The 23342-nt window shown below is 39.4% G+C and overlaps 1 protein-coding gene across 8 annotated transcripts in view; it reads right to left on the bottom strand.

Moving 5' to 3' along the window:
* Fbxw11 (F-box and WD repeat domain containing 11) overlaps positions 1-23342 on the bottom strand; it is an 84869-nt gene that overhangs the window by 5126 nt on the left and 56401 nt on the right. For all 8 annotated transcript variants that reach the window (XM_090321234.1, XM_090321235.1, XM_090321238.1 and 5 more), the window contains 7 exons: positions 16793-16930; positions 13202-13320; positions 10418-10667; positions 8490-8608; positions 5627-5737; positions 4714-4792; positions 1758-1944 (listed from right to left, as the gene is read on the bottom strand). In XM_090321234.1, coding sequence (XP_090177360.1) covers positions 1783-1944; positions 4714-4792; positions 5627-5737; positions 8490-8608; positions 10418-10667; positions 13202-13320; positions 16793-16930 — 978 coding nt within the window. In that variant the 3' untranslated portion in view covers positions 1758-1782. The remainder of the gene's footprint in view (positions 1-1757; positions 1945-4713; positions 4793-5626; positions 5738-8489; positions 8609-10417; positions 10668-13201; positions 13321-16792; positions 16931-23342) is intronic.

The following is a 23342-nucleotide window of genomic DNA, read 5'->3' as shown; positions in this document are numbered from 1 at the left end:
AAGTACTAATCAGATACTACACTTTAATTACTTTTTATTGAAATAAAGAAAAGAGTATGGAACAAAGGGGCAGGGCAGATGGAGACAAATATATAAGTGCCTGTGTATGTAGAAATATAGCTAAGATTTAAATTTATTTCAACTTTACCTGGTTAATGTTTACAATCCTAACTACATGGGGGCTGAGATTAGGAAGGCTGTGCCTACAGGTCAGCCAGGGATGAAAAATCCATACAACCATCTTAATGGAGGGAGGTGAACTATGCACTTGTCATATCAGCAACTGTGAGAAGCCTAAAGCAGGTAGATCAGATAGATCACAGCTCAGGGTTGAGTCCTATTTAAAAAAATAAATAGTGAAAAATAACTTGGGGCACAGCCTCAGAAGAATGCCTACCTAGCAGAGAGGCCCTGAACACAAAATTGTTTTGTTTTTTCCCCTCACTATTTATAAATGGAAAAAGCAGCCACTATTGCTGGATGGCAGGCACCATATCTAGCTTTTTCCAATGAGATAAGAGTCTTTTGAGCCCCTTCTGATCGGGGGCTGCCTGAAACATCAATCCTCCTAATCTGTCACTACTACAAACCTGGGGTAACAGACATGCAACACTATGCCCAACTGTGAGAAGGAGGTTTCATGTCCAGGTTGCCCTGAGCCACAATCCTCCCACTTCAGCCACCCAAATAGCTAGAATGACAAATATGAACAACAGATGCTAAGCTGCCTTTTTTTTTTTTTCCCCTTTTTCTTTTGTGCCAGTCCTGGGGTTTGAACTTAGGGCCTGAGCATTGTCCTTGGGCTTTCTCAAAGTTAGAGCTCTACCACTTGAGCCACAGCACCACTTCTGTTTTTTTCTATGCATGTGATACCAAGGAATCCAGCCGGGGTCTTCATGCATGCTAGGCAAACATTCTACCACTAGGCCAAACTCCCAGCCCAGGGGCTAATTTGTTTTGTTTTTTCAGTAAGCTAATGGAAATGAGAAAGAAATAGGAGATTTGAGGGGAAGGGGCTAATACTGGGGTTTAATGCAGGGACCACATTTACTTGGTTGAACGACACTCTGTCAACTTGAGCCACATTCCCAATCTAGGAGATTCTTACATTAAAAAATAAAATCCAAGCCAGGCACGGTGGCTCATGCCTGTAATCCTAGCTACTCAGGAGGCAGAGATCTGAGGATCGAGGTTCAAAGCCAGCCTGGGCACTAAAGTCTGTGAAACTCTTATCTCCAGTTAAGTACCAGAAAACCTGAAGTGACACTGTGGCTCAAGGGGTAAGGCAGTAGCCTTGAGATGAGGAGCTCAGGGACAGCGTCCAGGACCTTAGCTCAAGTCCCATGATCAACTAACTAACTAACTAAATAAATAAATTAAAAAAAACTAAATAAATAAAAAATGAAATCCAAAGGAGTATATTGATAGTATTATCTGGAATTCATTTAGGAACATAAGCTTTTAAAAACAAGAACCACATCTGTGAATACAAAAACTCGTGATCCAAATTTCAGAACTGTCCCAGAGTCAGTATCAAAATAAGGAGGGTCTAGTCCAAGTTGGACTAGGAATTCTAATGTCAAGTCTTGTTTTATGCGACTATGAAAACCTAGTCTAACACCAGACCTCTGTGAACACTGATGCATCCAATAGATACCTTGATTCACATTAGCATAGAGCTGAAGTCTCACAACTTCCTCACAAGGAGGTGAACCAATGCACAATACAGCACTGGAGAGAGGTGAGGGGATACGTACCTGAAGTGGGTGAAAGTGCAGACTGTTATCTGGAGATGTAAGTGTATGTTCTGGAGGGAGAACGTGTCTCGTTCTGAGCACTGGGAGGCACATTTAAGAAATCCCAAATCAAAATAGTGTCATCGTGGGAGCTGCTGATGATCTGAAACTCATCAAACTGTAGCCGAAACACTCGTCCAGAATGTTCCTGTAAGAGGTAACAACTTAGTATAATAAAATCCAGGCTAAGGTGGCACATGCCTGAAACACTAGCTACTCAGGAGGCAGAAATCTGAGGATCAAGGTTTGAAGCTAGCCCAGGCAGGGAAGTGTGTGAGACTATAATCGCCAATTAACTACCAAAAGGCTGAAAGCAGAGCTGTCTCTCAAGTGGTAGAGCACTAGTCTTGATCAAAAAAGCTCAGGGACAAAACTGAAGTCCTAAGTTCAAGCCCCAGGATTGTCCCGTGTGTGCATATGCACACACACACACAGATCTAAGCAACCCTCACATAGCACAAGTGCTTAGCAGAAGCTCAAATCCATATGATCACCTGAGCTTCCTGAATAGCTTCCTAGATTTTTAAGTTTTACTCTAACAAAAGAACCAAGTCTTTCTTCTACATCTGTAAATCTAGTAAACTGTAGCCCAGATCCTAGCCCAGCTTGAACATAGAAAGAAGTCAGAAATGGTGTTGTGGTTCACGTGCTAGAGCTGTAGCCTTGAGAAAACCCAAGGTCAGTGTTCAGGCTTTGAGTTCAAGCCACAGGACTGGCATTTAAAAAAAAAAAAAAAAAGATTCTTTACAAAGCCAATCTATCTGGGCTGGTAGTTTGGCTTAGTGATATTCAGCCTTGAGAAAAAGCCCAAGGACAGTGTTCAGGCCCTGAGTTCAAGCCCCAGGACTGGCCAAAAAAAAAAGTTTATCTTTATAAAAATAGTGTACTTTTGGCATTTGTCCTGAAAATGTATCTGGTGATTCATGCCTGTGGCATCTGTTACTAAAGTATGAGGTCAGCTCAGTCATGAAGTTAAGATGTAGTGGCACATGCATGTCATTCCAGCTGTGCAGGAAGGAAGTCTACTGCCTGAGGCTGTCCTTGGGAAAAGAAAAAGAGGTCTGGGGGTATGACTCTAAAGGAGTTCAAACCCTAGGACCACAAAGAAAAGAAATCCTTAGATCTCAGCCTCCTTAGTAGCTAGGAGATGTGAGCCAGTGGTGGTAACTGAGGTTCCTTCTTCAGTTTTAAAGGAAAAAAAATCTCGACATTTGCATTGACCTAGAGGTTGCTATGTAAAATATATATATGAAAGGCTCAGAAAGACATACACTGTATAATCTTATATATGTACTTTATAAAAGTTAACCTCAGTTACCACCAGTGGCTCACATCTCCTAGCTACTAAGGCGGCTGAGATCTAAGGTTTGTGTTTTGAAGCCAGCCTGGACAAAGTCCAGGAGACTTTTTTTGGGGGGGGAGGAGAGGGGCAGTCCTGGGGCTTGAACTCAGGACCTGGGCACTGTGCTTGGACACTTTTTGTTCAAGGCTAGCACAGTGCCACTTCTGGCTTTTCCTGTGTATGTGGTTCTATAGAATCAACACAGGGCTTCATGCATGCTAGGTGAGTACTCTACCACTACGCTACCCTCCTAGCCCTCCATGAGACTCATCTCCAATTAACCACCAAAAAGCTGAAAGTAGAGGTGTGGTTCAAGTGGCAGACAGCTAGCCTTGAGCATAAAAACTCAGGGACAGCACCAAAGACAACAAAAAAAGTTAACCTCATAGAAATCTGGAAAGGATAGGAGAGAAAGGGATGAAGGAGGGCAGACATGGAAGAGGAAAGGAGAATTGGAAGGAGCAAGAGGTACAAAATTTTAGTTATCCTACAGGGATCCATTTTAATGATCTACCACACTAAACAGCAGCTATAATAAATGACAACCATGTATTTCAAAATCGGCAAAATTAAGCTGCTTTTTCTAGAAAATGATAAACTGGGAAGGTGAAAGACGCTAATTAGGTTGGACTTTTGTGCCTGAGCTGGCTTTGAACAGCAATCCTCAGATCTCAGCCTTCAGAGTAGCTAACATTACAGGTATGAGCTACTGGTGCTTGGCCTAGGCTCAACTTTTCTATATAATGTACATTTGATCAAAACATCACACTGTGTCCTACAAATATACATGTAATACACATCACTTGCAAATGAATTTTGAAATTAAAAATATAGTACCTCTTATGGAACTGTGACCTTTCGCTACAACTACTTAATAATAAATATTTCTACATGCCAAAGCAATAAACCATATAGTTATAGAATTGAGGGAAAATTTTGTTTTAATAGCCCATAGCTATGAAAATATATCACAATCACAGAGGAATTTCTTTGGGAGATTAAAGAAAAGAAAATTAGTCAAACCTATAAACACATCAGGATAACTACAAAGGAGGAAGCTTATATTCTTTTTTTTTTTTGGCCAGTCCTTGGCTTGAACTCAGGGCCTGAGCACTGTCCTTGGACTTTCTCAAGGCTAGAGCTCTACCACTTGAGCCTCAGCACCACTTCCGGCTTTTTTTCTATGTATGTGGTGCCAAGGAATTGAACCCGGGTCTTTATTCATGCTAGGCAAGCACTCTACCACTAGGCCAAACTCCCGGCCTGGAAGCTTATATTCTTATCTAAGAGCTTATGGTAATATTAATTGACTAATACTGAGCTGGCCACATGGGTGCAGACCTGTAATCCTGGCATGGGAGGTTGAAATAGGAGAATGGTAGGCTTTAAGTTATATACTGAGACCTTGTCTCAAAAACAAGAAGGAAAAAAAGCGCCCAATATTTTTTTATTTTGTCTACGCAAACTTAACAGTGTATTTCTCTGAAAGCATGCTGTGAGATATACAGCTTGCTTAATGCACCTAGGCATCTATCCGCAGATGGCTATCTACAAGCACAGACAAGCATGACATACCACCAGAGTGCGCAAACACAGGGTGCTCGCTGGGGCTCGAGGGTCAAGAGCAGCCTGCAAATCCCAAACTTTAATTTTCCTGCAAATGAAAATGAGACTGTGATTAATGGGACGTTTACCAAGTTCCATATTAAACATTTCCATGACCCACCCCCCCAAAAAAAAGAGGGCACCTGGAAGGCTAGTGAACAGGCTTGTGATTTTTACAAGTTTTTGAACCAATTATGCTTGGCTTAAAAGAAAAGTATGGATCTAAATATTCTCAGAATTGCTAATGTTTTGAAGAAATGTTATCTCGAAAGAGGTAAGAAAATCATTTTAGGTTATTTAAATTCAACTCCTCACTTGGTAACTTATGTCACCAAATTCATTCATTATTCAGGGAGATCCTCTGGGACCAAGTAGATACTGATAACAGAAGCTCAGACACCAGTGAAATCCTAAGACTATCAACCGACCTCAGAAACAGTAAGTGGTGAGAGGCAGGCTGTGAACATGGGCAGATCCAGGCCTTTCATCAAGTGCATATCAAGTCACCTTGAAAGGTTTAACAGTCACTCATTTCAAAAAAACCACAAGACATTTTAAAGAGGATTATTCAAGTATCAAAAGAAGAAATGTATTCGAAATCTCATTAGAAAACAGGGGAAGAAAAAAAAAGTTGGTTTTCTAGCAGGTAGCCAAACCTACTCTAATGAGATGACTGTCAAAAGCAACAGCTTAGAAAGTTCTGTGGCTTTTTGTTTGATGTAGTACAAGACCTAGTTCATCTTTCTGGGTCTGAGTGTCTTCACTTCATTGGTCAGAATCATAATAACACTACTTCCCATAGGAAGTACCCAGCATGGCAACACAGAGCTGCAAAACATCCAAGCCTTCTTTTTGTTCTTCATGTGGCTATGGCAGTACATACCCATCATAGGCACCACTGACAATCCTCTTGTTGTCAAACCGGATGCATCGGACCAACTCTTCATGTCCCTCCAGAACTCTTAAACAGGCACCACATTCGATATCCCATAGCCTTGAAAGAAAAACAGACATCTGTGAAACAAATTCCACACATGACTCAAGTTCTTTTGTGTTCATGCAAATAGGCTTTTCACGATCTCTGAGATCCTTACTGCTATTTCACTCCTCTCCTATACCATAAATATAAAGGTACAGACTCAGGAGAGAACTCATTGTAATTCATTAGAAAGGATTGTTACAGTCCAACAAAATCACACCAGAAAATGATCATTTGAAAGATGGTTGGGACCAAAGGGAGAGGGTTAAACAAATGAAGACAGGAGGAGATCGGGGGGAGAAAGGTAGTCATAAAAGCCAATGTACATCCTATAAAACTGAGAAAATTGAGAAGGGATGGAATTGGGAGGGACAGAAGAGAATGATGAAGTGACAATGGTCAAAATGCATTCTATTCATAAACTGCTTTGCTGAATGGCATCTCCTTTATACAACTGCTTGAAGATAATCTTAAAAGGTACAGAAGTACACTTAGACAATTTTTGTTTTCAGCACTCAGAAGGAATCATTTTATTTTTTATTTTTATTTTTGTTTAAGACGGAAACACTCAAACTTGCTATCTGATGCTTGCTTCTGCTTATGGCTGGCACTCTACTACTTGAGCCATACCTCCAACCCTGCGAAACTTTACAAACAAGAAACTTTGGTCTCCAAAGGACTTTTACTGCAGCAGCAAAGAAGAATCATTCATAAACAGGAAGGGGCTCCAGCTCAAAGACTTTATATAAAGGCCCACCAAGGCTGGAAAATGGCAGACCAGCATGGTAATGTTTCAAGCCTGGTAACACTTAGGGCTGCCAAACTTACAAAGTCTGAGTGGAAGACACTAGGCATACACAGTGTCTGGGGACATATAAACCCCCTGACTACTTAAGCCTCTTTCTCTGATTATGATTTATATGGTGCAAATTCACAAGTGCTCTAATTATAAAGAGAATTTTTTTCTCCCTCCTCTCTCTGACATTGTGGTGCTTACAGATTTCTTGTAAACCAGCATGTGTAAAAACAAAGTGACACAGTGATATGTATAAACAAGGTGAACACAGTAATAACATTTAGCTACAGAAGCCCTCAGCAAATCTGCTCTAAAAAGTAATGATGGTTTTTCTGATATAGTTATAAAGTATAAACTACAGAAAAATACTCACCCCAGGACTGTAATGAGGAAGTTAAAGACAATTTACTGATGAAATATAAAGCAATCCCACAAGGCATTAGAAACTCTAACTTTTACATTTCTTAAAGTGAGTCTTGTGCTGTTAGCTCACACCTATAACCCTAACAACTTGGGAGGCTAAGAGAAGACGTAGTGTAGCTCAATGTTAGTCAGGGCAGAAAAGTTCATGAGACCTTCTCCTCAAGCAATAGCTGGACAAGGTGGCATATGCCTATCATTTCTACTTTATAGGAAGCATAAACAAGGTCACTACACATACAGTGTACATATACAAGCAGGAAGTAAGATTTTATCTTAGAAATAACCAATGGAGGGCTGGGAGTTTGGCCTAGTGGTTAAAGTGCTTGCCTAGCATGCATGAAGACCCAGGTTTGAATCCTCGGTACCATATACCGAAAAAAGCTAGAAGTGGTGCTGAGGCTCAAGTGGTAGAGCTCTAGCCTTGAGAAAGTCCAAGGACAGTGCTCAGGCCCTGAGCTCAAGCCCAGGACTGGCAAAAAAAAAAAAAAAAAAAAAAAAAAAATACCCAATGGAAAAATAAAAGAGGGGCAGAGGTATGGCTCAGTGGTGGAGCATTTGCTCAGCAAGCTGCACTCTCCAAAACAAATAAATACCTGAAAATAAAGCTTAGAATTTTATATCACATTGTAACCTATAAATATGCATGACTATTCTGTTAATTAAAAACAAAATAAGACTTAGAGGATTAAAAAAGAAAACTTCGAACAGTTAACAGTTTTCTGTTTGCTTAAAAAAAACAAAAAACAAAAAAAACAACTTGCTGGGAACTGGTGGCTCATGCCTGTAACTCTAGCTACTCAGGAGGCTGAAACCTGCAGATTACAGTTTGAATTCAAAGCCAGCCCAGGCTCTGATCACCAATTAACCATTAAAAAGTTGGAAGTCGAGCTGTAGCTCAAATGGCAGAGTGCTAGCCTTAAGCAAAAAAGTCAGGGGACAGTGTCCTCAGTTCAAGCCCCAGGACTGGCACCCCACACTCACTAAAAAGTTCTAGAACTCAATCTTTATTTGGCCAAACATTAGACAAGTTGATTATAAACACCAAAGTTACAGTCGCTTTATAAAAATGCTAGCATGATTAAAATAATAAAGAATGACTGGTGATAATTAAATATTTAAGAGATGTTCTTACTAAGATGTAACATGTCTATGTCCAGTGTTGCTTTAAAAAGCAAGGATTGCTGAAAAGAGAGAAAAGAGGTAAAACAAACAGCCAGGAGGAGAATGATTATATAATGAAGAGAAATGAGGTGCCTGGCCATCTTTTGGGAAGGGAAGTGGGACTCCTGAACAAGGAAAAGCAGAATTCTGGTAGTAAGCAATTCTGAGTGCAGAGGTTCTAAAACTGTGTACTGGGAGAATCATAGAGGACCATCTAAAGTATGCAGTTTACCCACTTGAACTACAGTTCCAAATAACCTTATACAAGTTCCTAAAATGCTCTTACCTGAAGTGTCCCACTTACAGAGTCATTTGAGCCTTGGGGCTAGTAGATAAATTACAACAGAATGGCAAAAGTAAGCCTGCTCTGTCAGTATTTCTCCTCACCTGATGGTATTATCTGATGATCCACTAACAACTAGCCGATCACGGTACTGGAGGCAGGCAATACCTCGCTTATGCCCATTTAGAGTACGAACAAATTCACAGGTACTAGTGCTCCACACCTGTGGGAAAAATAGCATGCTTTTAAGAATAAACAGAGAAAAGTCCTTTCACAACACATACACACACAGAGAGAGAGAGAGAGAGAGAGAGAGAGAGAGAGAGAGAGAGAGAGAGAGAGAGAGAGGGTGAGCGCACACGCGCGCAATGGCGTGCGAGAATGAGTATACTATTCCGTGGTATACACTTGTGATTCCAGCACCATGGAAGTTGCAGAAGGAGATCCAGAGTTCTAGGACAGACTGGGCTGAATGAATTTTGAGTTCTAAGCTAGCCTGAATGACATAAAAAGTGTGGGGTAAAGAATTTCTATCATTGTTTCTAACAATGACCCATACATATGATTACAACACAGAATCACCCAACTGGAAAGTTGGAAGCTGGGGGAGAAACTGGACAGAATGAAACTGTCTTACCTGTTGAGTGATTAAACTAGAATAAAATACAGAGAGGGTTATGAAATCTCTTAACTTTGAGATCTTCACAAAGAGAGTATCTCCTGGATAATCTAGGCATTTATTTGCTAAAAAGGAAAGAGTCTGTGGCAGATTTTGTGTTCTTATACCAGCTGACATGTTCAACTGATAAATGTAACTGATAAAGAGCTCCAAATAGTTGGCTTCACCCTTAATAGGAAAAGAAAATCCCCTTTGTCTGGAAATAATCTTCAAGATTTAATCACACTTAACATATAATAAGCTAAGTAAAAAGATACATAGTGACTGTAGTAGTGCCATTAATTATACTAGCTGTATTTGTAGTTGAGATGAGCACTTATATAAAGGGAGAGGAGGGCTGACCCCTACCTCATATCATATATAATGACCTAATAATCAAAATGTCTTAATAGTCAAAGACCTAAGTGGAAGAATTGACATCATACAACTCTTAAAAGAAATCATGGAAGTATCAATGTTTGTGAAATAATGCACCTTCTATCTGGTGAATATAATGTAACCCTTCTATTAATTACAATAAAAAAAATCATGGAAGTAAATTTCTGTGGCCTGGGCTTAGGCAATGACTTTTAACAAAAGTACAACAAACAAAAAGAACAACACTGACATCCTATTAAAATTAAAATCAGAGCTGGGAGTGTGGCCTAGTGGTAGAGTGCTTGCCTAGCATGTCTGAAGCCCTGCGTTTGATCACTGGGTACCACATACACAAAAAAAGCCAAAAGTATACTGTGGCTCAAGTGGTAGAGTGTTAGTTTTGAGCAAAACCAGATCAGGGAAAAGTGCACAGGTCCTGAGGCTTTGGACTGACAAAAAAATAACAAATAAATAAGCTGGGCACTGGTGACTCATGCCTGCAATCCTAACTACTCAGGAGGTTGAAGTATGAGGATCAGGGTTCAAAGCCAGCCCAGGGAAGAAAAGTCTGTGAGACTCTCATCTCCAATTAACCACCAGAAAACTGTGAACAGAGGTGTGGTAGCGAACTAGCCTTGAGCAACAGAGCTCAGAGACAGTGCCTAGGCACTGAGCTCAGGCCCAACAAACAACTCCCTCCCCCCCCCCACTCACCCCCCACCCCGCACGCAAAAAAACATCTGTGCTTCAGGAACAAATGGATAATCATATATCTTACAAACAACTTGCATCCAGAGTATGTTGTTATTTTTGCCAGTCCTGGGGCTTGAACACAGGGCATGGCCACTGTTCTTGGACTTTCCAAAAGCTAAAGTTCTACCACTTGAGCCACAGCACCAAAAGTCCTTCCAGGTTTCTGGCTACCATGACCCACTTCTGCTTTCTCTCTGCTGTCCAAGGGACAGGAGCAAGCAGGTCATAACTGCAGGCACTTACTTTGATGGTCCTATCTCCAGAAGCAGAAACAATATACTTGTCATCAAAGTCTACTACATTGACAGCAGCACGGTGTCCAACCAGGACACGGCGTAAAGTGATATCAGTGGCAGAAGCCATGTCCCACACAGCAATGGAGCGGTCCTTGGAACAAGTCACCATCAGTCCATTGCTGAAGCGTAAGTGCAGTACAGCTTCATTGTGATGGATCAGTGTGTTCAGAACTTCGCCTGTGTTCACATCCCACACTCTAGAAGGGAACAGATACACAAGATGCTTAGTTACTGTGACAGCCAGGGAACGATTCTTGGTGTACATAAGTACATGCTTAAAAAATTCCTAAGTCAAAAAATACAATGGTGGTGTGATCAGCAGCAGCAGCTTTCTCATCTGCTGAGCGGGGTTGAGATGGTTTTAGAGAAAGAAGGCAGGCAACTGTGGCTCTGACCAAGTTTATTTGAAACACCTCTAAAGACAGTGGGTTTCCCTCAGGTATTTGACAACAAAAGGAATGCTTGGCAGCAAAAGAAGTACGGCATGAAGTTTTGCAGACTTTAGATTCAGGCCAATTTGTCATTTCAAACTATAAATCATGGAATCTCATTAATTCCCACAGCAATTTTCTTACCCAACTGTCAATGAACAAAGTCACAGTGTCCTGATGGCTTCAAATCAAAGATATGGGAGTGTTAGGTGCAATCTTCCAGAAATGTCAGAGCTTTTCTGCGGTCCAAATCTCCTAAGGAGGGGGCAGCAAGGTGCCTCTGACTTCGAAGACTAAGCCATGATCTGTGCACTGAGTAGCTACCTAGGTCCAAAAGGACCAGGAGCATGGCCAAAGCTTAGTATCCAAAACCAACGGCAAAAGAGAAAGGAACTGTGATACCTCATGCCAAACCCATGGTGTAACAGTAGACTTCAATCATGATCCCATCTAGCAGGCCTGCAATGAAACATCACCACTTCCATCTTTCTTTGCCCCTTGAACAGCAACTAAAAACTCAAGCCTTGGGCTGGGAATTTGGCCTAGCATGCACTAAGACCCAGGGTGATTCCTTGGTACCACATACATAGAAAAGCCTAAAGTGGTTCTGCAGCTCAAGTGGCAGGGCCCTAGCCTTGAAAAAGCCCAAGGAAAATGCTCAGGCCCTAAGTTCAAGCCCCAGGACTGGCCAAAAAGGAAAAAAACACCTCAAGCCTTCACTACTTTTGGAAAGGCTATCAACAGTCTTAAGTTAATACAAAATTTCTAGCATATTATCTGGCTTTCAGCTTTTACTTGTCATATTCCATCAAAAGGCTCTGCTAACTGCCTCTGATTCTCTCTGTACTGAAGGTGACACTGACTATACTTCCTCTGCTCTATTCTCTACCAGTGGTTCTCAAGAGGAGAAAGCAAGCCTAAATGCTAGGGAATGCACTTTATAGGAAAGCATGATACCATCTTTATAAAGCAGCGCAAGAGAACTAAAACACATTTAAAAAATAGCTTTCCCAAGCTCAGAGGGACAAAACAGCACATGTTTTCTCTCCTATGCAGAAGCTAGATCTAAAATACTGGGACATAATAAATTATACAGGTGTCTAGGCATTTACATACAATGAAACCAAAGGGGGATACTCTTAGGAGAGGAACAGAAAGGCACAATGCCTGTATAAACCTGATCACACTAGTTAGACAGACAGACAGACAGATAGATATAGATAGATTAAAAAATGAACACCAAAAAAATGAAAATGAGGGTTTTTTCTTTTTTGCTGCTTTGTTTTCTTCTTTCTTGTTCTGTTTATATTTGTCTTTGGGAGGGTAAGGGAAGGCACAGAAATGGACGGACAAAGAGTGAACAAATAAAGCAATGGTACTCAGTGGATGCTATGTTGAAAATGAACCGTACAACTTATGGGTGGGGATGGGAGGAAAAAAAATGGGAGAGAGCGAGGAAGGGATAACATTGTCCAGTACATTCTTTACCTAACTTATGTAACTGTAACATCACCTTTATAATAACAATTATTTTTTAAGAATTAGCTTTCTAGAAGTGGCACTGTGGCTCAGGGGGCTGAGATCTATGGATCGCGGCTCAAAGCCAGCCTAGGCACTTAAGTCCTCAAGATTCATCTCCAATTAACCACCAGAAAACTGGAAGTAGCACTGTGGCTCAAGGGGTAGGATGGTAGCCTTAAGCTGAAGAGCTCAGGGACTATTAATGCCCAGGCCCAGAGTTCAATTCCCATGACCGACAAAAAAATTAAAATTAAAAAAATTAAAAAGAATTAGCTTTCCTGCCTACACTGTTCAGATATATCTACATAAAAATGACCTTAAAATATAGCAGATAAAAATTTCTATGAAATGCTAATTGAAAGGACCTCCAGGATATTGAAACAAAAGCCATATAACGAATGATTGTTGTCCTTAATGTATTATGTTGTCTCTCATCTCCTTTGCTGTCCTTGGTTATCTCATATTGTTATAGTATCTCACTTTGTTATCTGATATATTGAATTTATTTGTATTTGGTTATTTGAAATTTGATAGGGAAGGGGGGAAAACCAAGATGGGTGGGGGATGTGAGGGGGAGGGTAATGGGTACCAAGACATGTGAAAGGGTATCAATGTATGTGAATTAATGCACCTTCTATCTGGCCAATATCATGTAACCCTTTTACTAATTACAATAAAAAAAATTCTATGAAATGTTGTCAATCTTATAAGCAGGTGTGACACTTGGTCTCTTTATGGAAGAATGACCAAGTAGAAGCAATCAAGTTTAGAACACTCACCTCACCGTAGAATCTGAAGAGCCAGTTACAATGACACGTTCATCATACTGGAGACAGAGGACAGAACCTGTGTGTCCTGTTAACACTTTCAAACATTCCAGACTGGTTTTATCCCAAATCTATTGAGAGAAGTTCAACCATAAATAGTGATTTAGTACAAACATTTTTGTCTATGTTACTGTCACACCTTGTGTTCTGGATCATAAAATAAAAAGGTTCTGTGTTACAGTAAGAGATACATATCAAACAAGTAGAAAATGACAAGATGGAATAAGGGAAACACTGATGAATTTCTGGAAGAGATGCAGCACTGTTTAATTTGAATCCTTAGCTATTATACAAAGTACACTTAACAGCCTTACAAAGAAGTTTCAATATAAAATCTGTGGTGTAGGCACATCCTCTGTGGCAACACCTATTAAGTCCTTCTGAAATGTACACACCGTATTTTTTCAAAAACAAAAATCAGGGGCCAGGAGTATGGTCTAGTGATAGAATGCTTGCCTGGTGTGCACAAAGCCAGGGGTTCAATTCCTCAGTACTACATACACAGAAAAAAGACTTGGTGCTATGGCTCAAGTGGTAAACACTAGCCTTGAGAGAGCCCAAGGACAGTGCCCAGGCCCTGAGTTCAAGCCCCAGGACTGGCAAAAAAGAAAAAAGAACAAAAAAGAAAGAAAAAGAAAAGAAAAACAAATGAGAATGAAATGTTTAACATTTTTGGAAAATCTCAGAACAAACTATGAATATTTCTCCTCCACTCACCCTCACCCCAGTGTATGTATACTCGTACTGGGGCTTGAACTCAGAGCTTTTCGGCTCAGGGCTGGTGTTCTACCACTTGAACTACATACAGTTCCACTTCTGGCTTTTCTGTGCTTAACTGGAGAAAGAAGTCCCATGACCTTTCCTGCTTGGGCTGGCTTTGAACAACAATCTTACGATCTTAGCCTCTGAGTGGCTAAGATTACAGGCATGAGCCACCAGGGCTCAGCTATGAAGAGTTTTTAATGAGAAAATATAATGCTTTATTATAGCTACACACTAAAATTCAAGATAGAAAATGTCCACATTGTAACATGACCATGTGTATAAATACATATGTGCATATGTATGTGTATCATATTTTAGGATAAAAGGAAATTAAATATAAGCACTGTTTGTTTGTACAAGTGCTCTCTCTTCCTGCCTGTCACTGTCTTCACAGTTTTTCTTTTCCTAAATGTCAGATAGTTGGAAGTCTTGGCGTCTTTAACTTAGTAATATGTATTTAAGATTCTTCTATATGTCCTTTTTTTTTTTTGGCCAGTCCTGGGCTTGAGCTCAGGGCCTGAGCACTGTCCTTGTACTTTCTCAAGGCTAGAGCTCTACCACTTGAGCCTCAGCACCACTTCTGGCTTTTTTCTACATGTGGTACCGAGGAACTGAACCTGGGTCTTCATGCATGCTAGGCAAGCACTTTAACCACTAGGCCAAACTCCTGGCCCCTCTTCTATATGTCTTTTTACATCTTGAAAAGTTTATTTCTTTTAGTGCTGAAAATTATTTCATCATATGAGCATATCAGTTTATTCATTCACCTACTGAAGGTCATTTTGCTTCTTTCCAAGTTTGAGTGAACGTGAATAAAGCTGTATAAACATATGCACAGGTTTGGGGTCGACATAAGGTCTCAAACTCCTCTGAGTTAGTGGCATGTTTTAGAACTGCCAAGCTGCTTTCCAACGTGGCTGTATAATTTTGCATTCTCACCAGCAATAAAAGAGAGTTATTGTTGCTCTACCTCTGGGCTACCATTTGTTCTAAGTGTTAACCATGCTAACAGATACATATATCTTACTGTTACATTAATTTGCATTTCCTGATGATATATGATGCATGTCTTCTCTAGTAAGGTGTCTACTAAGGTATTTTCAAATTTTTAAAATGTGTTTCCTTATTGTTAAATGTCAAAGTTTTAGAACATTTTGAGTAACAGTCTTTCATCAGGTATGTCTTCCCAATCCTCCCAGCCCCCAATCCTGGGGCTTGAACTCGGGGCCTAAGCACTGTCCTTGGACTTTCTCAAGTCTAGAACTCTACCACCTGAGTCACAGCACCACTTCCAACTTTTTCTATGTGTGTGGTACTGAGGAATCAAACCCAGGACTTCATGCATGCTAGGTAAGCACTCTATAACCTGGCTAAACTCCCTGCCCCTCAGGTATGTCTTTTACAAATAAATATTTTCTGCCATTATGCAGCAGGTTTTATTTTCTCACAGAGCAGATTTTTTTTAAAATTTAAATAAGGGCTGGTTTATTAATCCTTTCTTTCATAGATTATGTTTCTGGTGTTATATCTAAAATGTCATCATCAAACCAAAGATCTTACCTGATGAGCAGGTAAACTTATTCCAAGCTTTTATTCAAGTGAATTAAAATTCTGTATTATCATTAAGATCTAATATGCATGTACTTATAATGGCTTTATTCACAATTATGAGAAGTTGAAAATAGTACAATGTCCTTTAAGAACTAAGTGGATAATTATGGTACCCTGAAGAAAACATAATAGTATTCAACAATAAAAGGGAATTAACTATTGTTAGATACAATACAGGTCTCAAATGTATTGTGTTAACTATAACAAATCAGACTCAAAGACTACATTAGAAAAATCCATTGAACAGAAATGGAGGGATAAAAGGTAAACAAATGCAGCAGTGTACTCACTAGACACTATGTTGAAAGTGAACTATATAACTTGTGGGTGGAGATGGGAGAGAAAAACTGGGAGTGTGAGGGAAGGGGTAATGTTGTACAAAAAGAAATGGACTTATTACCTGACTTATGTAACTGTAACCTCTCTGTATATCACTTATATAATTAAAAAATTAAAGAAAATCCAATGATAGTATAAATCCTTTGATAGGATGTAAGATCAGGAAAAAAAAGATCCTTGGTTTCTAGTGCACAGGGGTTAAGTGGTAAAGATGTGATTAAAGGGGCAAGATGAGGGAATGAGGGACACAGAACTATTCTTTACCTTGCCTATTATTTTGATTACCAAAATAATGTCATCAGAAAGACTGATCTTTCTTGTGTATATGTGTCTTAAAAAAAAATCCTATTTTCTTATACATAAGGAGCGTATTGGCTACAAACAATGTAAAACAAACTATTACCTCATCTGTCAAACCAACTAAACAGAGAAGTAATGCAGTTTATTACTGAAGTGAATGGAAACAAGTTGCTCTATATGTTTTCTTTTTCTTTCATTTTATCATTGGAGCCTTTGTCAGAAAATATAAAAGCCAATACAATGACTCAGATATCCACGCAAACCAAGAGCATTTTCACCAACTAGCAAAGTAATGAAGGAAAATTGAGCATTTATTTACACTTAACCAGAAAACATTGTGGGCTTGCCTAGAGGAACGTAAGAAATGAGATGATCCAAGTCTTTATTCTCTCGCTCTAGTTCTCTTAAACCTCTCTGGGAGCTGCTAAGGCAGAGCAGAACAGATAAAAAACAATTTGCAGTAAATAGAAAGACTGTTATATTTCAATCACTATTAAAAAAATAATACATGTAAATGCAGACATTTACCTTAATAGAATTATCTCGCAGGCCACTGATAATTTTTTCATCATCATACTGTAAACAGTAGACTCCTTTACTATTTTCAGAACGGCACTGAATCCTCTGCAAGTTATGACGCCCACATCGCCAGTTAGATTCTATAGTCTGGAAAGAAGGGGGGCAATAGGTAAGTTTCTGTGAATCAACTGTTCTTTTTGGTTTTAGAAGAGCACACCACTGTTACTCCAGTTTTGGTTTACAGGTCTATCGGTGGACAGGAATCACAATGTTTTCCAAGTAATAAACGTTTTGTTTCTAAAAACTTTCTCTGGCTGTCTGGAAAACTAGCACATAACTTTCAGTGAGTTCTGCCTTAGGTTTGAAACGTCCTAGACAGACTTCAATATGTTTAGAAAATGTTGTTTAAGCCTAAATGGCATTTGTACCTAAAACATACAAATAAACAAAACCTCTCTGGGTCACTCCCTGATGTCAGCTACAGTATTTGGCAAAAGAGTGCTGCATATTAAGCATACATGACAATCTATGTAGTCAATCAAAGCAATGCCTTTATCATTGAGAGAAGATAATGTATAACTAGTCCATGCCAACCAATATCCCACTAAACTAAAATCACTTCACAGTTGAATGGCACATTGCAGTCCCATCTGTCATTCTTCCAACATTCTCTGGAATGTTAGCATATTCCAGGTACTATGAAAGCATTTAGGATAAGAAGATCAGGATACAACCAAGAAGCACTCAAACATCCCTTCAGTATGTAGGCATACAGCATTTGGAACTAGAGGTAGAGATGGTCCTTGGCTTACAATGGTTATACGTAAGGGTTTTTCTTGGCTTTATAATGCAAAAGCAATACATGTCCATTCAGTAGAAACTCAACTTTTAATTTTTATCTTTTCCCTGGAGATTTGCAATGCCAAAATGCAGTAATAAGATACTCAACCACAAAGGGAAACAAGCAAAATCCTACAGTGTACGGGGCTGCGAGTTTCAAATGTTCAGTAAGGTTAGATGGATTGAGTGCATTTAACATACAGTAAATTTATCATAAACTAAGAAAAATCTGTATTCTAAGTTTACTTGACTAAAGGGTCAGTGTAATAACCTTGTAAGGAAGCTTGCATTATTTCTCTTTTATAAACGAGGAAATAGAAGTTTAATCTGCCTAAGACAACAAAACTACTCACTGGACTAGATGGAAATCACAGCCAGTTCCTGCTGATTCATGCCTATGAAGAAGTATGCTCTCGAGGCAGTGAACAAAGACATAAAGCATAAGCACCACAGAGGGATGTTATCCAATTGTGTGCTCCAGAGCACTGCACCACACATAGCTGGGTCAGGACACAGGGCCCAGAATGCCCCGCCTCTGATCATAGGGACAAGTTTCTCCAGGTCCAAAAGTGGCAGCACCCCAACTAAGAGCAAGTAGTCTGAATTTTTATTCTTGAAATTAGGGAACAGTAACAAAATACCTGGTCACATTTAGTTTAAGATATTGTTTCAAAGATTATCTTTGAATAGCTGATAGCCGAACTAGTTTGGGGAGCAGATAAAATCTTAAATACTTAATTACTAGCCTATCTGTAGATAGGCTTAGGGCTGAAACATAACACAATTGCTTTCTGTATTTCAATGAACAGAAAAGGCACAATTATGATTATATGGGCTGTTTGAATTATTTTCCCCCCATTTAAGAGGAGATGGGGGAATTTCCTACATACTCCTCTACTGTTCTAAGCTGGCCCTTGAACTAGGTGACTTGGTCACAACTTTTATCAATATCCTCACTCCCCTGAAGACATACAGAGAGGAGCAAGGTCTCAGCCACACAGTCAGCCTAAGACACCTCCAATGTTACACTAGCCTATACTGTCTACCTCTACCCAGTATTTCTCAAACTGGAGCTAGAGGATAGACATCTTAAGTTTTATTAGACATCACACTTCTTTTCTTACTACAACAGAAGTCAGGAAAGAGCTTCTCTTCTCAATGCTTATAAAAGGCCTAACTTTCTACAAAGAAAGACAGTTCTGATTTTTTTTTTTTTAAGGAAAAGGTTGTGAATAATTTTTGGTGGGCCATTTTCAGAAGTCCCCAAGCTAGGGCTATTTAAAAATACAACGAGGCTCCTAAGTCCCAAGACAAGCTTAACTTGGTAAGACCAGAGAGTCCTAGACAACTGCCAAGCCACCCAAGGTACTCTCCTCAATTCCCAAGGCCACCCACATATGAAAGCAGCTGACTGTGCCTGCCCGAGAAACACTACTACCAACTGCGTTGTCTTCAATTCACCATTAGAAAAACTAAATCTTTAATGGTGGCAGGCAGCCCGCTTTACTAGAAAATACCTAGGTCAAACAGCAGCTTTGGCAAACAAATCAGACCATCTGAGGGACAATTTCCTCCTCTGTAAAAACAGAAATAGTAATATCTAATCCCTTAAAAATACTAGAAGGGATAAAGTAAAATTAGTCATATAAAGCACTCATCAAAATGTCTATGGAAAACAGTAGTCCATTTAAAAAAATCTTCTCATCAAAGCAACTAATGTCTTAGTCTAGGCTGAAAATTAACATTGCCACCCTGGGCACACTTAATGTTTCAGAAAGATGCTTGGCCATCAAATGGAACTTAGCTACTACCAACAGCTGGCATTGACATCCCACACAGGTGCACCTCTCTATGTGGATGCCTGCCATTTCATTTCGCTATTACATGGTACAGCTACTGGAGGGAACAGTTTGTGTTTTTTGAGAACTTGTAAAATCCCCTTACCCTGTGCAAATTTTAAAAATACTGGGAAAATAGCCATGATACACAGAGTATACAACGGCATTTAAATTTGCAATAGAGTGGAAACAGATGTTTTGACTATAGAGGAATAACATTATTTTTAGAAGCCTAAACATGACTGGGTGGGTGGGCAAGTCTCAACATTTACTGGTCAAGACAATGTTAATATCAAGTTTTGCAAACCACAAAAAAAGCTCTCCACTTTCCCTGAATATAATGTGGTTTATAAAAAAAAAAAAGTGTCATCCAACACACCATCATTTTCCCAAGGAGAGGCCCCAAAGCTGCCACTCTAGTGTAAAGATAAGAATTCACTGTGTTGCATGAAAGGGTTTGTCATTACTCTGAAATGTTTTCAAAAAGACAAATATTTAAGTTCTGGGAATCAGAGCTTTGTTGCAGTGTTTTTTGGTGTATGGACATTTGGTGGCTTAGTTTTAACAATTTGGAGATCAAATTATATCACTCTAGTAAAGTACTTAGCAATAAGCCACCATTAATAAATACAAGGATGATTGTGACTCTGAACAGCAAAGGAGAATATAGGTGCCTTTCTTAGGAGTGAGCTTTGGGCTTTCCAGGAGTCCTAGCTCAATTCAGAGGCTCTGCAACAATCCCTTCCTATGTAGTAAGAATACCCAGAAGAGATCAATCCTTGCAGAAAGTTAAGAATGAATGTTTACTTTTTCTAGGCTTCTTTTCTCAAAAGATCCTTGCATGAATAATGGAAGTTAACCACTAAGTCAGGTTATCTATTTTTTTCTTAAAATTTAGCCTGTTTTTTTTTTAATCGGGTCAATGTGGAAGTGCAAATCCATAAAAGAGTGGATTTTAGAAGCCAGCAAGAACAAAGCTGAAGGTTAAGATAGAGAAAGAGATATTGTGAACTGGCCACTTTGCCAACATAAGTGGGGGGAGGGGGGGGACTTTAAAGCTGTTTATGGATGCTAATTTATCTTTTGGCAATGTGCTTAAAACCCATTAAAAACTACCTTTCCCTTGATGGGACTAGAATAAGACTTAATCTTAACTTACAACCTTTTCACAACTTGCAGTCAAGGATGTAAGTAGCCATACTCTACGAAGAGATGGGAAGACCAAGCTCAAAGTCCACAGTCATATATAATACACCTCTTGCTCCCTTCTTGAATTTTCCATTTTGAAAATAAAGAACAACTGTAAACACAGAGCAAGACAGAATTTGGCCAAAAGACAATCTTTTCCACTTAGCTAGATAGTATCTCAATTTTTCCTTATTTATAGGCAAGGTCAATAATATGTACCTTGTAAAAATTAAACTTATAATCATACAACATAATTCATGGCATAGTAAAGGGGCTCAAAGAAGTTACTTATAATTATTACATTCTGCTGGTTAATGCCAGCCACAGGAGCAGAGCCATACTGGTTAAGTTCGCAGTTGTCTGAATCAGGACCACTGCAAGAACTTTCTCCATGTATGTCTGTCTTGGACAAAATAAACCATACTCCTGAAACAGAGGGGAGAATTTTATCTTGAGGGAACATTATGTAACCATCTACGTAACACAAAGCCTTTCTGAGGGCAGAAGCATTTTAAGGGATAACCCAGACTCTATCACTCTATGACTATGTGACCTGTAGCAACACATTTTTGAGCCCATGTCTCTTCAGTTTCTAAATAAGGACTTGAGGTTGTTTTTCAGGGTTTTCCCAATCTATTTAATGAGAAAACATATTACAAAATGCTAATAAAGTATTTGTACAAAATGCTCCATTAGTGGAATATTAGTTTTGTCGTATAACCATTAATGACGACACTGAAGTATAAATATCCCTTACAATCTGGAAGAGACTATCATGGCCAACCAGTGGGTTTTCCCAGACCATACTTGAAGAATCATTGGAAAGACCATCATGATGCAAAAGGTTTTGTGTCAAGTGTGGTTTTCTCTCATGGCTCTGTACTCTCCTTACATCTGCTAACTTTGCAACATTACTTCAGCCTGAGGAAATGGTATGTTAGATGATGTCATACCACAGAATACTGAGTACATACTGCTGATTGCAACTGCAGTCATGGAGATTAAATAGTCTATGTAACCAAATCTTCAACTTGATGAAGTTCTTTCATAGTTCCTGGTTATGAACAGTTCCCTTCTCAAAAATAAAAAGGTTGGCTTGATAAAAATTGCTCAAGGAAATGTGGAATACTTCATAAATAGCTGTCCCTCACATACCCAGTTAAAAAACAGAAAGTAATGAGGTTTCTGAGAGTGGACAAGCAATGTCTTAGTAGAAGAATCTAGAGATGGCCCCTCTCCCTGAAATACTCTCTCTCTCCCTCCCTCCTCTCTCTTTCTCTCTCTTTCTCTCTCTCTCTGACTATAGCTAACAATAATTCTCATCTATAACTTAGCAGAGGCGACCAATTCTAAGTTCTAAACTAACAGTGGAGCAACTAATTCCTAAGTGCTATGATTTGTCTGGCACAATTCTATCTAAAAGTTATTTTAAGAGAACATAAACATTTAGAGAACATAATACACAGGAGTTTGTCTCTTAAGTAATAATAATCCAGCAACATTTAGATTCACCATTAATGGAATGGATCCATTAGTTCACATCTGTCTGAAAAGAGGAGCAGAGGGGATAGTACTACAAAAATGCGTGTTTTTTCACTAATGCCTTTTGGCATGGTAAATCTTACATCCATCACCCAGGGGAAGAATATTGCCTTACATTTGGGAAGTTCAAGGTAACTTTATGAGAGATACAACACTGCCTAATGTAGGCTGAATTTTTCTGCCAAGGAGGGAAGACTGAAGTAGCTAAGAACAGCCAAGGACAAATGTGTAAAAAGTTCATGAGAAATGCCTGTGCACGTTGTTCCTGTTATAAGGAAAGGAGTTAGATAATAAAAGGAACTAACGGGGACACAAACAATATCAAACATTTCTAATGTATCTCGTTTATAGTTTTTCTAGTTTGAGGTAGTTAAATGGTCTACAGGAATAATTTGCTCCATAAAACCCACTTAATGGTTGCTTAAAATAATTTCCAGAGTGTTTTAGGAAAGTTATAGACAATTAACAAGGGAAACTGACTTCGGTACTTCTTCAGAGGTGGCTTAAAACTGTATGCTGACTTAAAAAAACAGGCCTTGGATTTTAGTAAACTTATCAAATTGGAATACAAAGTTGATTTTGTATTAGTTTTTTGTTGTTGTTTGTTTGCTTTTGTTTTTCTTTGCTCAGTCATGGGGCTTGAACTCTGGGCTTGGATGCTGTCTCTGAGCTCTTAAGCTCAAGGCTACCACTCTACCACTTGAGCCACAGTACCACTTCTGGTTTTCTGGTGGTTAACTGTAGATAAGAGTCTCAGGGACTTTTGTGCCCGGGCAGGCTTTAAACTGTGATCCTCAGATCTAAGCCTCCTGAGTTGCTAGGATTACAGGAGGGAGCCATCAGCACCCAGCTTTTATAGTAGTTTTGATTAACTGATAACTTTGTGAGAGTATTTCAGTTGGTTTGTGCTGGGGGGAGGGGGGGAAAGCAATGCATGCCCATGTGCTCACTAGTACTGGTGCTTAAACTCAGAATCTGGGTGCTGCCCCTTAGGTTTTTCCGCTCAAGGGTGGCATTCTACCATTGGAGCCACAGCTCCATATCTGGATATTTGTTGGTTAAGTAGAGTTAGGAGTTCAGGGACCTTCATCCTGCCTGATCTGGCTTCAAACCACAATCTTCAGATCCTGGTCTCCCCTAAAGAGCAAGTG

This window comes from Megascapheus bottae, chromosome 29 (assembly GCF_031878675.1).
Source record: "Megascapheus bottae isolate mThoBot1 chromosome 29, mThoBot2.hap1, whole genome shotgun sequence".
Taxonomy (NCBI): domain Eukaryota; kingdom Metazoa; phylum Chordata; class Mammalia; order Rodentia; family Geomyidae; genus Megascapheus; species Megascapheus bottae.
This window is presented reverse-complemented; position numbering and strand designations above follow the sequence as displayed.